This window comes from Accipiter gentilis, chromosome 21, assembly GCF_929443795.1.
Source record: "Accipiter gentilis chromosome 21, bAccGen1.1, whole genome shotgun sequence".
NCBI lineage: Eukaryota > Metazoa > Chordata > Aves > Accipitriformes > Accipitridae > Astur > Astur gentilis.
In genome coordinates this window covers 688829-702289 of record NC_064900.1, presented here as the reverse complement: position 1 = coordinate 702289, position 13461 = coordinate 688829, and the positions used below count along the sequence as shown (strand labels likewise).

Genomic DNA, 13461 nt, shown 5'->3' with positions numbered 1-13461 from the left:
TGTTCATTGTGCAGCAAGTTGTGGAATTTTATCCTGTGGAACTTTTCCTTGTTGGGGATGCGTCAGAGGATCGGCTTCAGATCAAAGCCTCAGTAAATAAGGTTGTAGAGCAGATAGACAAAAGAGTGACAGGTCATCAGACGGTATTCATGCAAGACTTCCGGAGAAATTTGAGGCTGAAAGAGCTGAACTACTGATTATGGTTTGTAATGCCTTCCAATTGCTTTGGTACAAGAAGATTGGAAGGTAGCTAATGTGATACCAGTTTTTAAAATTATTTTGAGATCTGGGAAACTATAGGCTAGTAAACAAGATACGCTTCAGCAGGCAAGCTAATAAACATTACTCTAAAGAACAGACTTAGTGCATGCATGGGCAAATAAGATATACTGAGGAAGCGTTAATGCTACTGTTGTTAAGCGATATCACGCCTTACAAGTCTTAGAAGGGGTCAGCAAGCGTATTGGCAAAGGAGATCCAATGGCTATAGTTTACTTGGAGTTGCAAAGCACATTTGTAAAGGTCACTCGCCCCAGGCTGTTAAAGACATGAATCTGCTGTTCAATGAAAGTGAAGTTCCTGAAATTACTAAGTAGCTGGGTAAAGATAGGAAACAAAGATGAGCATGAAATGGTCAGTTTTCACAGGGATATTTTTTCAGATTTGTGCATATCCATTAATGATATGAAAAAGGAGGGTGTAAGTAATGAGGTAACCAAGTATGATAAATGACAGTAATCATTTGGGGGAGCAAACAAAAAGCTCTGTGCAGAGATTCGCAAAGGATTTCACAATATCAAATGACTAGGTGTTAAAATTATGGGTGAAATTTGATGTAGATAAATGTAAAATGATGCACGCGGGCGAAGCATTTCTAGTGTTACATTTGCAGTGATGGAGGTTCTGGGTTTACTATTTCCATGCAAGAATGAGATCTTGGGGTTATAATGAGTAGCTTAATCCTCAGTACCGGTAAAAATGCCAATCAAATGTTAGTAATTAGGAAAAGAACAGAGAATAAAATGAGAAGCAGCATTATGTTATGCATAAATCCAGAGAATGTCCCTTGGGGAGCTGTGGATGTACAAGAAGATTCCTGATGTTGAATGATAAAGGACTCTTTGGCTCTCCGTGCCGTGTCCTGCCTCCGCTGTCTGGATGGGGACTCTGGCAGAGGGAGTTGTCCTCTGCAGCCCTGCAGGAGAGGGCTGATGGGAAGTACCAGCCTCTTCAGGGCAGACCAGGGGAGGATAATGAGAAGAGCAGCATTGGGAAAAGGGGTGAGACGGAAGTTGGTGTCCCCTCTACACCCGGCATCTGGAGGAGCTTGAGGAGAATGAAGAGCCCCTCACCGAGAGCCCGTTACCCATTGCCTCCTACGGAGCGGCTTGTGTTGCCAGGAAGAAAACCATGCCAGAAGATGGCCTAGGGCATCACTGCCTCTGGAGGCGCCCACACTTTGGCTTTTGGGGAGGGTGGTGAGAGGGAGGCAGCAGTCGCGGTGCCTCCTGGCTGGCTCTGACCATTACTGCTGTTCCAAGACCAGATGCGTGATGGGGACGGTGGCCGAGCGTGCGATGGCTGTGGTGGAGAAGGATGTAGCCACCTCGTAGTATGCTCTGGAGCTGCCAGAGTGATGCTCCACAGCTGAGGGGGGGACAGGTAAGGAGAGTGGAGTCTGGAACTGATGGGCTGCCGCTGCTCCCATGTGCTGGTGTTTTGAGCAGGCTCTTGTCCTGCTTCTTCCTCTGACTTGTCCTGCTGGCTGGGGAACGGTAGTGGGTCCGAAGGTGCAACGGTGGAGTCTCGCCTTGGCCCGTCGTCATCACCTCGGCAGCGGTGCTGCCCACCCCACAGAGAGGGACCAAGAGCATCCCCGGGGTGAGAAAGGTGCATTGTGATCTGCTGGTTGACTCCCGAGGAGTATTTGGGATGGTTCTTCTTCCTCGCTGGTAGAGGTGAAACTACGGGGCGCAGATGTCCCAACTAATGGTATTCTTATGCTCTAGGACAGCGCCCATGTGACGCGCTGGCCACAGAGATTAAAATTTAAACACATATGGAGAGCAGCATATGAAATTGCCTGCTGCATATTACTTCTGTAACGTTGGCTATAGCCCAGCAAAAAAGGCCTGCTACCTTGGTTCACATTGACGTTTTCATACTTACTGTACCGAATGAGGCCCCTGGGGACACATTCTCTGCACTTCAGAGAAGCAGTGAAGAATGAGGATAAACCCATTGCCGCTGTTCATGCTGGCTGACACTTGTTCTGCAAATGAGGCAGGGCTTTGAGATTTTTTAAAAAAATTGTGTTAATTGGATGTGTTTCGTTTTGCAGTACCTCCTTAGCTTAAATGATGTGACTGCTTCTCAGAACAGAACTGCCTGTGTCTAACATTAGGCTCTCTGTACATCTCCTTTTAGTTGCAAGGACATGATATGCAGTAGCCTTTAGTATTGGTTTGAAAGCGTTTCCAGTCAAGAAGAAAAATGTTGGTGTTGGAGCTTTGTTCATTAATTCTAGTTCCTAAACAGCTCTAAAAAGCGACCTACCTGCACGAAAAGGCAGAATGGTCTGGAAAAGAATTTAATTACCCAAATCCAAAGGAAAGATTCTGAGAACTGCCCATCTGATTCCTAATCTCACAGCCATCTCAGAGCTGTAGGTGTTTTCATTTTTGATCAAAAATTTTAAAGACAGCTGTTTGGTGGAGACCAAGGCATTTCTCTGCTTTGGTGAGCACCAAACTGTTCAGCCCTGTCTCATCCATGAAAACAGACTTTTTTCTGTTCATCTTCCACAAGTGATTCTGTTGGTAGGTGCCAATGGCAGCTAACTAATTTCTGTGTTTCCTCATGCAGTACGAGCTAGAACGCTTACACAGTTATGTGAATGACTCAGGTTGGTTGATTTCTCAGTTTTAACTGGGAGAGTTTGAACATTTCCGTCTGGGGGTCACCTTGGGGACAGTTCACCTGATGGAGGGTTTATTCCTTTCCTTGACGTTGACCTTTTGGCTAGCTTTGAATGGCTCTCTGTGAAGCATGCAGGGAAGGAAAAGGTTTCTATGATTATGCTATCCATCCAGCTTCAGCTGCTTTTATTTCAACCACATTTGACAGGACATGATGATGTTGTGTTTGACAAAGACACTACACTCCCACGAGTATCATGAAAATTGATATCAGGGAAAGAACAATTTAAAGACTGATCATAATTACTGCAATTACATTTGCTGTTTTCTTAGTCGTTCAGGGAAAAGGAGGGAATGGAAAAGAATAATTGAACCATTTACTCTAAATACTGGTCTTTACCAACATTAATATTGGCTACCAATATCGACTGATAATGTTTCTACTTCTGCTGGGAAGTAGAACTTGAGAAACAGAAGGAAGTTTGCTAACAGTGGATGAGAGCAGTACTGGAAATTCTCTGTTTAGTTAATATGTTTTTTCTTACACTAATTGGCATGACACATCAGAAAGCAATTGACACAAAAATATGTTTGGTATATGGTTGTCCTGGTTTCAGCTGGGACAGAGTTAATTTTCTTCTTAGTAGCTGGCACAGTGTGGTTTGGATTTAGTGTGAGAATAATGTTGGTAACACACTGATATTTTTGTTGCTAAGTAGCGCTTACCTAAGTTAAGGATTTTTCAGTTCCCCACAGTCTGCTAACAAGCAGGTGCACAAGAAGCTGGGAGGGAGCATGGCCAGGACAGCTGACCTGAACTAGCCAAAGGGATATTCCATGCCATAGAATGTCATGCCTAGTATATAAACCAGGGGGAGTTGGCCGGGAAGGGCAGGTTGCTGCTTGGGCATCGGTCAGCAGGTGGTGAGCAATTGTATTGAGCATCACTTGTCTTTTCTTGGGGTTTATTTATCTCCTTTTTGTTGTTGTTGTTATATTCCTTTTCATTGCAATTATTATCGTTGTTATTATTTTTAATTATTTCTCATTGTTATTATTTTACTTCAGTTATTAAACCGTTCTTATCTCAACTCATAATAAGTTTTACCTTTTTTTTTTTTTTTTTTTTAATTCTCCTCCCCAACCCACTGGGCGGGGGGAAAGTCAGTGAGTGGCTGTGTGGTGCTTAGTTGCTGGCTGGGGTTAAACCATGGCAGTGGTGTACATCTTCACCAACATCATGTCAGGAGGCAAAAACCAGAATTTAAGACTCTAAAACTGTATTTGTCTACTTAGTGTAGAAAAAAATAGAGAAGACAAAAAAAAAATATCTAGGGAAGATGTTTAGCACCCAGCACAGAAGTTACAGCAAAATGGATTATTAAAGGCTTCTGCATAGATGCAGATGCCTGATTCAGGCATGTACCTTGTTAAATGAACGAAATACCATATTTGGTATCTGTGCCTGTATCAACGAATACACACTGATAATAGGAACTGAGAAAATGTCAAGAGGAAACCCAAGGTGAAGGGCCTTGTTTACATTAAGTAATAAGTAATTCAAAACAAGGCGAATTTCCTATGATCACAGAAATGCAAAGAAACTGAAAATATGCCCAACTAAGAAATTCTGTGTCTCTGTGATAAATTAAAGTATGTGGCAAAATGAGCTACTGAAATAGGAAAAAGGTAGTAATATTAGATCAGCAAGGTGGGATACAGTCATCCAGATAGCTTCTTGGATTTTTCCAGTGCATTCATCAAAATGGTCATTATTTCGTATTGCTTGGGAATGTTTAGTACAGACATTTTCTAATTTCTGAGAGTCCAAAGTTATGATGCTAAAAAAAAAAAAAGTGGGGAAAAGGGTATTCTCTTTTCCCATCTTTTTTCCTCTTTAAATGTTTTTCCTCATTATTATTTAGAAAGGCCTGACTTAAAAATAAATCTTGATTATTTTTTTTTCACCTTAACAGTAGTGTAGCAGAAAGAGGGATGATATTTTTCTCCCCAAAGGCTTAGAGGGCTTGAGTTGGAACATTACTTCAGTTGTGGTGGAGACATCTTTTTCTGATGAGTGTTTGTCAGAGTTTTTTTATCAAATTTGTGTTAAAAATACAAAGCAACCATGATCTGCAGACAGTGTGGCTTAATGTATTTATGTATTTCAGCTGCTTTGGTTTTATCTCACTGCTTCATATAATTAGCTTTCTACTTGTTCTTCAGTCATCTACTGAGTTTTCCAGAGCAAGAATGGAATTTATGATGTTAAAAAAAAAAAAACCCAAACAAGTAATAAATTTAAAAGAAATAATCAAGAAATGTTTAAAAAGTTCAAAGAAAATGAAAGGCTTCTGTATCGTTTCTATACACACCATACAGAAACAATGACAAAGAAATCAGAAACCCAGTTATCTTTCAACTTCCATCATCTCATTTCAGAACATTTCAATGAGAAATTCAGTAGCATGTTTGTAAAAATCCCACTTTAAAATTAGCTTTATGACCCACTCATGTTTTAAAATGCTTATCAGCTCTATATGGAGAGGAGCAAATACTGTTCTGTAAGAGGTGATTGATGGTAGAATTACAAATGGAATAGTCATGATGATTAGCAGAAGCTGGAATGGAAGATGGATAAGAGAAAAGAAAGTATATTGGAGAAGAAACATATTGTTACAAAAGAAAAAAACATACTACTTGAAGGGAGAAAGAGGTTGATGAGGTTGGATAAAAAACAGTACTAAAATATAAGGTAGTGCTTTCAGTTTCTCTTTTCCCACTTCATTGTCCATACTTCTTTCTGATTTTCCATGTTTCTTTCCTTCCATCTGTCAGAGCAGAACTTGATCTTTCATGCCTTTGGATGAATGTTGCTCTTGCTATTTCTAGCAGAAAAGAAAAAAACCCACTAACCTTTATCCAGCTTTCAATAACAGGAAGTAACACTGCCCCAGGCCCAAAGCAGTTAGAACCCAGGGGTTTTCTTTTCAACCAAAGTGCGTGATGTTGTAACTCTTCAGCAGATATTACTGCATTTAAAAGCATTTAACAGACATTAAAGAATTATTTTCTCCCAACATATTTTCAGTATTTGTTCAGTCTTTACGACCATAGTGTATGCGAGATCACATATTCTCTTCCCTTGTCTGGCTAGATGAGATATTTCAACTGGAGAAAAACGGTAATAAATCAGTTTCATAGGCCTTTAATTCTACTGTTATGGAACAGGTGTGGACTTCGAGACAAATAATTGTTTGATATTAATGTTCTTCAGCCATTTGATGCCACCATCTGCCAGAAACCATATCAATATTTTCCACAGTCTAACACTTCATGGAAACCGTCAGCGGGCTAGCAGAATGGAGAGCACAGGTTGAGCGTCATTTGCCAAACTTTGGGGCCGTCGAGTCGCGCGTGCTGAGCGTCAGACTCCCCGAGGCTGGCCTCTCTCTTTGGCGGGGGGGTCTTTGCAGTGCGTTGGCAGAGCGGTGTTCCAGCCTGGTTTGTACTGCGCGCCAGCGCGTCTCTCGAGGCTTACCGAAGGGCCACAGCACAGCGTACAGAGTACAGGAGGAGGACCTGGGGTAAATGGAAATAAAACGGCACGGCGCTGCTACCCGCGCTGAGGGCTTCTGTACAGCTGCCTCCTGCCTCTCCAGCATCCCCGTCTCGCTCGGCTCCGTGGCAGGACTGCCCCAGTCCTCCCCTCCCAGCGTGAAGGGCTGCAGGTAGAGGGAAGGAGCAGGGGCTGCCTCTACCGCGAGAGGCAACTGGATCCCAGCGCGCCGGGACAGGCTCCCGCTCTGCTCTCCGCTCCGGGTACATCCTCGCACCGACCGCCGTCGATCCCTCGGCTCACCCCCGTCGCAGCCAGCCCCTCCGCTCCTTCTCGTACCTGCCGTCTCCGGATTTGCGCTTCCTGGCGGTGCCCCTTTCTTCTCCCCGTTCCCCTTTCCCTATTCAAGGGAGACCACCGAATATGAATTTATTTGATTCTAAGCCACAACCGAACCTTACAGCTGATGCACCTGGGACTGGCAGTTGGGCTTTCACAGCTCTATCCAGCACTTCCCTTTGCCGGAGGTTTCTCCCCACACCATGTAGATCCGTCCCTTCCCTTGCTGTTGGTTCTTCCCCTAAACATCCCATAAATCTCGTGCAATCCCCAAATGCTCTTCTCCTGCATCCCATAACGGGTCCCGTACCCCTAGGCAGTAACTGCCCCCTCAGTTATGAAACTCTCCCCCTGACCGATCTTGACGGGCTTTCCCCTGGACCCTGGGGCTGAGGCTCTCCTGGAAGAGCCCTAGCAGGGGCCTGGACATGGTGTCCCTTCTTGTGAGTCCATAATTTGGGTTCCCGCCTGCCGTCGTGCCCCTGTGCTCCTCGAGACCAGCCTTTGGTGGGCCGATGGCTTCTGGGGTGGGCCTGGGAACCGCTGCTGTCATCTCCCTGTGCCCCTTTTTGGGTCTGCGGATGAGCTTTTGGCACACAACCCAACATTATGCCCTGTGAAGGGAGATGGGAGCCAAACGATCTGATCGGAGCTTAGCGCAAGCGCAGCTCTACGCTCATAGGTTATGAATTGATCGTGGTTAGTGGCGATCACAATTAGAAATAAATAACCGAGCTCAGTAAGGCCAAACGCGTGCACATGCCTGTCAAGAAAATCGGTCAACACAGTCGTGAAGGGTGGTCTTTGCCAAGCTTGTAGTAGTCGTGTCCTGCCTCCTCCTGAAGTCTGGCTGTGTCTGACCTCTATGCTCACCTTTGTACCATACAGTACAGGAATCTCCTTTTAAGTTCCCTGAGTTGCAGGGACTTTACTCAGCCCAGTCAGAGGCATATGGGGGAATGCTATTAAAGCACTTGGTTCTAATTATCCTGATGAACAGAAACATACTTCAAGTGTGAAGGCGAAAATATGCCTTGGTTCTTTCAGAGAGATCTCACACAGCAGAAAATGATGAGATATGAAGGTGTGGTGGACACCAACTCAAATAGCATTTGCTTTCTGCTGGTTTTCATCTCGCCATGTTTGGCCTTGTTAAGGGACCAAATTACTTTTTTGCGTTTTGAATGCTAGCTGATGAGTGCCTCAGGCTTCCCACCCAAAAGTGCCTACATGCCTCCCGCAGGCCTGTGTAGGGTGGAGCACAGCACCTCTTGCCTGTCAGAAGATTTCTACCTGGGAAGTGCAGTGATGAGCCAGTCTAAACATGCCAGAGCTGCTAGAATGAGCAAGGGGCTTTGCATATGCCTGTGGAGGAAAAATTTCCTATAAAGAGTAAATAAAAAGCTAAAGGCTAATGAAAATAGAGCCATCCGCATTCAATGGCATGTATTTCAAATAGACTAGATATTGCTGAATTGATCCCAGGAATAGTTGATCGTTTTGGGACCTATATTTCTTGCCAGGTTTGAAAAGGCTCAGGTTTAAACACAGTACAACCTTTCCTCCATAACATGGGAGCAAATCACTTTTAACAGAGTTTGAGGGTGGCGCAAAGGCTGAAGGTACAGTAAATTGCTAACTGGGCAGAGCAGTCGCACAGAGCAGTCCCGGTTACTTGGCTGACTATTTAAAGTGTGCTACTTTGCGTGTAGTTTCACTTTTATTACAATTTAATGTTATTTAATAATCTTATTTTTAATCTTAATTCACTGCTTTTATAATTTCTATTTTGTTATTAGTATTTAATTTTACTTGATCCTTTAGGTTGTATTAAAATGCATCTAAAATCAAGTGGCACAGACTCTGCTTTTGAACGGGTGACAATCCCAGAAAGCTGTGCAAAGTGCATAGGGATCTGAGTGAACAAACAGCTGAATGTGAAAATCTGCTGTGAGGTTATGGCACAGTGGGTTAATGTGAAGAGAAGCAGCAAGTAACTTTAGTTTTACGTACATTACTGTGAATGCTTTTATATCCACATTTTGAAGAACTGAAAAATTTGAGACATTTTTAAAAAGAGACACAGATTTATTACGGGGACTGAAAAAATTCTACAGTAAGAAACCTAAAGATCTCAGTCTGTTTAGTTTGTCAAGAAGAAAGGCAAGTGTATGAATAACTTTCCTGAAATGTAATGGCAGGTATTAAAAAGGTCTTTAATCTTGCTGAGAACAGCAAAGCAAGGGCACCAGCAGCTCTAAGTTGATGTCAGACCAATTCAAATTGTAAAGGAGAAATGCCTTTTTAAGCGATGATGGTTTAATATTGGAACAGGATATCAAAAGAATTGGTCCTTCCTCAGTCACACATCATGGCTAGATGCTTTTTTCCTGTGCTTTAGCCAAGCATACACTGTGCTTGAGAAAAACACAAATACTGGTCTTCATATGGAGATAACTGTGAAATATGATAGTTGATGATGTACAGGTGGTCTGACTGAAAACGGAAGGTCTGATTTAAGGCTCTTGAGGCCTTAAACCCAGTGATTCTCCTGTATGTGGAGCTGAGTTGGCTTAAGACTGCTGGGGCGAATTGTAGTGGCATTCGGAAGCCTGACTAGATGTGTTCCCACAGGAAACGAGGTGATTGCAGTAGACTGGAAGGGACTGAAAGATGTGGACCAAATCAATATGGACAGCACCAGTTCACTGCATGGCAGCAGCTTCCATCGACCTTCCACTGAGGTGAGTGCCTGTCCCAGACCCACTTGCCCAGAGGGATCAGAAAGTTCAGTTCTTTCCGAGTTCAGAAATGGGTGTTGTGCATCACTGAGGCATCATCTGGGAGAGGACCAGAATACCAGTGTGCACCCCAGGATCAGACTTTCATACCTGCGCAGTTTGTCTTGCATTGAATAGAGTTGAGTCACTCCCCTCACAATATCCATAGTGAGTAAGAATCTGCAAATGAAAAGTGCTTTTAACCACTCATGACTGGAGGGGGACAGAACGTGGAAAAAAACTGTGGCAGTTCTGACAAGCCTATAGGTCTGCATTCCTTGAATAATGGATTCATTGAGATGTCCAGGACTATGTCTGTCCCAGCTTCTGCAGCACTGCCATAAAATCTTCTGAAGAAACCCTTTTGTCTCCATTTTGATTTTTAGGGATGCATTCACTAGTAACTCACTGCCAACTGATTTACCGTGCAGTATCTCAAGGGCTGGTTCATTTGCTGTTCTGAATTATTGCAGCTTCTGCAATCTTAGATTCCTGAATTTTCAGCTCTGTAAGGTTCCGGGTATGCAGTCATGGTTAATAAAAAGATCAAAGCTATTTCTAACACATAATATTTGAGGAATCACAAATAATGTTCACAAATAACATTAACAAATAACAGACAGTTTGCAAAACCTTACAAAATGCTAATGTCTAGGTATTTTTATTTCCTTATTATACCTTGCTGGCTTGGAATGTAATTTCAATAAACTTGGAGTCGCGTGGAATCCTAGCAGAAATTGTATGGAAAATTCAGTTAAATCAAATGCAGCTCTAAAAGTCAATGAGCATAAACTATACCTCAGAGAACATTTTGATTTATGTGAATGGATACCATAGGTGTAACCGATACATCTGAATTTTCCTGAGTGTCCACATCCCCAAAACCAAGATGTTGAGATGCGAGTCCTCCCAGCCGAAGGAGATGCCCTATGAATTGGTGCTGTAATGGCTGATACGGGAAATGGATCTAGTTTGCAAGGGGAAAGTGGGTCAGAGTGGACAAACTGAAAGACTGCAAGAGAAAATAATTTCAGCAGAAAAGAATCCCGTAACTTCCTGTATTACACTCAGAATACATAGGTGGCGTAGCTCCTCCTTGTGTTAGCCTCAAAGCGATGCAGCTCCCACGCAGGGGTGCCAGCATGGCAACGTTGGCAAAGAGCTGTTAGAAGGGAAGCCTTATGAAAAGGCGTTTGTTTTTCTCTCTCTTACTCTCTGTATCATCCTGTTCGCTATTGTACCTTCAAGCCCCGTGATACCTACAGACACCATAATCAACAGCAGGGAGTGAAACCAGCTTGAAAGACGCAAGTTTTTTAATATATCAGATAAAGCAGTGGCTGTCAATTATGGCAAACTACTAGAGAGATGCATGGCTGTGTGCGACTTGTTTGTTCCACTAACATGATGTCCTTCTTTGCTTTCTTTAGCAAACACGGACAGATTTCTCCTGGGATGGTATCAATGTGAGTATGCGCCACACCACTGTTCAAATTCCTAGTTGTAGGAAGATCAGGATTTTTCTGCCACTGGATACAGTGGAGACCAGAATGGACACATGACTGAAAGTCTGTAGTGCCACTGAAATTCTGGGAATTGTCTATGATTCAGGGGATGGTGATGAATTTTTGTTTGCCTCTGGGGTCTTTTGCTGTCTGGCAGGTATTTAGATCTGCAGGTGGCTATTAAATTGCCTTGGTCCTCTTTGGGACAAATGTGTTCTATTTTTGAGATTTCTGGGCACTGCTAGATAAAAAAAGGTGTCTGTCCAGCATGTTTAAAAAAAGCGGTAGTATTTGATTAGAGCATCGTTTGTTCTTCTCCAGGAGTTTGGGAGAAACGTATCCCTCATTTTCAGCTGCACACAGGAGTAAAATAATTCTTGATGTCCCTTGGGGGAGATGGTCAGTACCAGCTAACTTTGGTTAACAAGTGGAAGAAGAAACAAACAAACATTTTAACAACACATGTTCCTTGTTGCTCTTAATACCTATGCCGTGAATAAATATGGTTTTATTTTCTTCTTTTTCACTGATGCAAAAACAGCATCCTGAAAAGGGAATAATGCATGTTTGTGCTACCAAACTATTTTTTCTGCTCAGAAGGTTTAAAAAATGTGTTCACATAAACTAGCTTGATAGTTTTGTACATTTGGAAAGGCAGGATTAGAAGCTCTGGTTTTTGGTAGTATAAGCATTGTCAAATCCCAGGTACTTTCAAAACTTTTAAATGGCTGTCATTTTCCGGTTCTCTGTGGTTTTAAAGCATTTGGGACATTGAATATCAAGGGGACATATTTTTAACTAACCCTCACCCTACTGACATCTCTTTTGTTGTGGCACTTATGGCTTGGGATCTTTTGCCTAGGCTCAGTTAGAGAAACAAATTGTGCAGAAAAATAACGGTGCATGCAGCAACTGCCTAGAAGAAATCTGTCGGGTTTTTTTCCTCACTGCACTTCCGTCTAGCTGAAAGCAAGGTACACAAACTCATGTTTCCTTCAAGATAGTAGAAGACAGTTTCCTTACTTGCAGTTTCCCATTTTCCAACCCATTCTGAATCCACGGACCTCTTTCATAATGTGGCTCTTTCTCAGTGTAATTCCATAGATCTTTGGTATCAAATCTGGCTCATGAATTTCCTTCCCTTCCCATTCATTCCTGCCTTCATGTCGTAGCTCTCCAACCTTGTAGTGGTAGACACCTTCAGTTTACTCTCTTTTCTGCACCATTTCCATGAGGTGGCTCACAGCACAGCCCCCAGGCTGTCTTGAAACTAAATGGGCAGATACTGAACGGGCAGGAGTGACCAGTGGGAGCATTGATGGACATTCTTCAAAGGAAATGCATCAGGGAACAAGGGCTGTGTTCTCACTTTTTACTGTTCTTCCCCTGCTTTCTGATTTCTTCAGCTCACGTGTTATACACAGACATTTCTGGCTCCAAAGTTACAGGGTGCCTTAGCTGCTGCATTTACACTCAGTTTCCAGAGAAACTCACCTCTTGTATTTTGGCAATTGACGGGGATTATATGCAGTTCAACATTTTTACAATGCCTGCCTTTGCCTGCAACTTTTTGACTGCCCAGTTATTGCTCTGCTCACTTTTTTTGTGAGATTTGTGCCTATGACCAAATGCTTGCTTCATGATTTAAAATTTCCAGGGTCATGGTCACTACTTTTGAGTATCTTTGTGTTTGAAACATGCTGGACTTGATTTCCAGAGAGTTTGAAATGAAGAGCAGAAGCAATGCTTGTTTAGCCCTTGTGAAAATTAACCTTCATATGCAATGCCTGGCATCCCTGAAGAAGCCTGATGAATTCATCTTGAGGGATTGTGTTGTATGATAATGTTTGTGACTGCTGCCTGTCCCAATAGTTTCCTGTCCTTGTTATTCAGGGACTGAGGATGAACGTAGAGAATAGACGGAAGGGAATTAAGCAGAACTGTAGACCTCATTTCTTTACAGGTAGTTGTAGGTGCTTGAAACAGGATGCATCACTGATACAGTCACGTTCATTTTATTAAGACCATATGAGAAAAAATGAAAACCAAAAGGAACATATAAAAATTAGTGTCTGTAATATGATGCATATGTGATGCATTACTGTATCTTGCCTATCACATTGTCAGCTCCCCATTGCAAGCTCCTTCAGTTGTCCATCAGCCATGTCTTTCATCTCCGACAAAGAGTAGGGAACAGTGCAGCATGTCTGTGGAGGACTGGCAGCAGCCAAAGGGAGGCTTCTCACAGCCTGCTTCTGCCTCTCCCACTGACCTTGCCTCACTCAGTCCCAATGCTACGCAATATCCAGTCCTGGTTAAATAGCCTGTAATTTTTCCTTCCCTTCTTTTGTTCTTTTTCT

General features: G+C 42.9%; 1 protein-coding gene across 17 annotated transcripts in view; it reads left to right on the top strand.

The window, feature by feature from the left end:
• FAM131B (family with sequence similarity 131 member B) overlaps positions 1-13461 on the top strand; it is a 78781-nt gene that overhangs the window by 25603 nt on the left and 39717 nt on the right. For 16 of the 17 annotated variants that reach the window (XR_007509023.1, XR_007509020.1, XR_007509021.1 and 13 more), the window contains 2 exons: positions 9451-9560; positions 11027-11062. Coding sequence is in view for 7 of the 17 variants with exons in the window: in XM_049824407.1 (XP_049680364.1) it covers positions 9451-9560; positions 11027-11062 (146 nt within the window). In the remaining 10 variants the exon portion in view is untranslated. Of the gene's footprint in view, positions 1-9450; positions 9561-11026; positions 11063-13461 lie in introns of those variants that run through there. The other variant, XM_049824414.1, reaches the window with a different exon arrangement.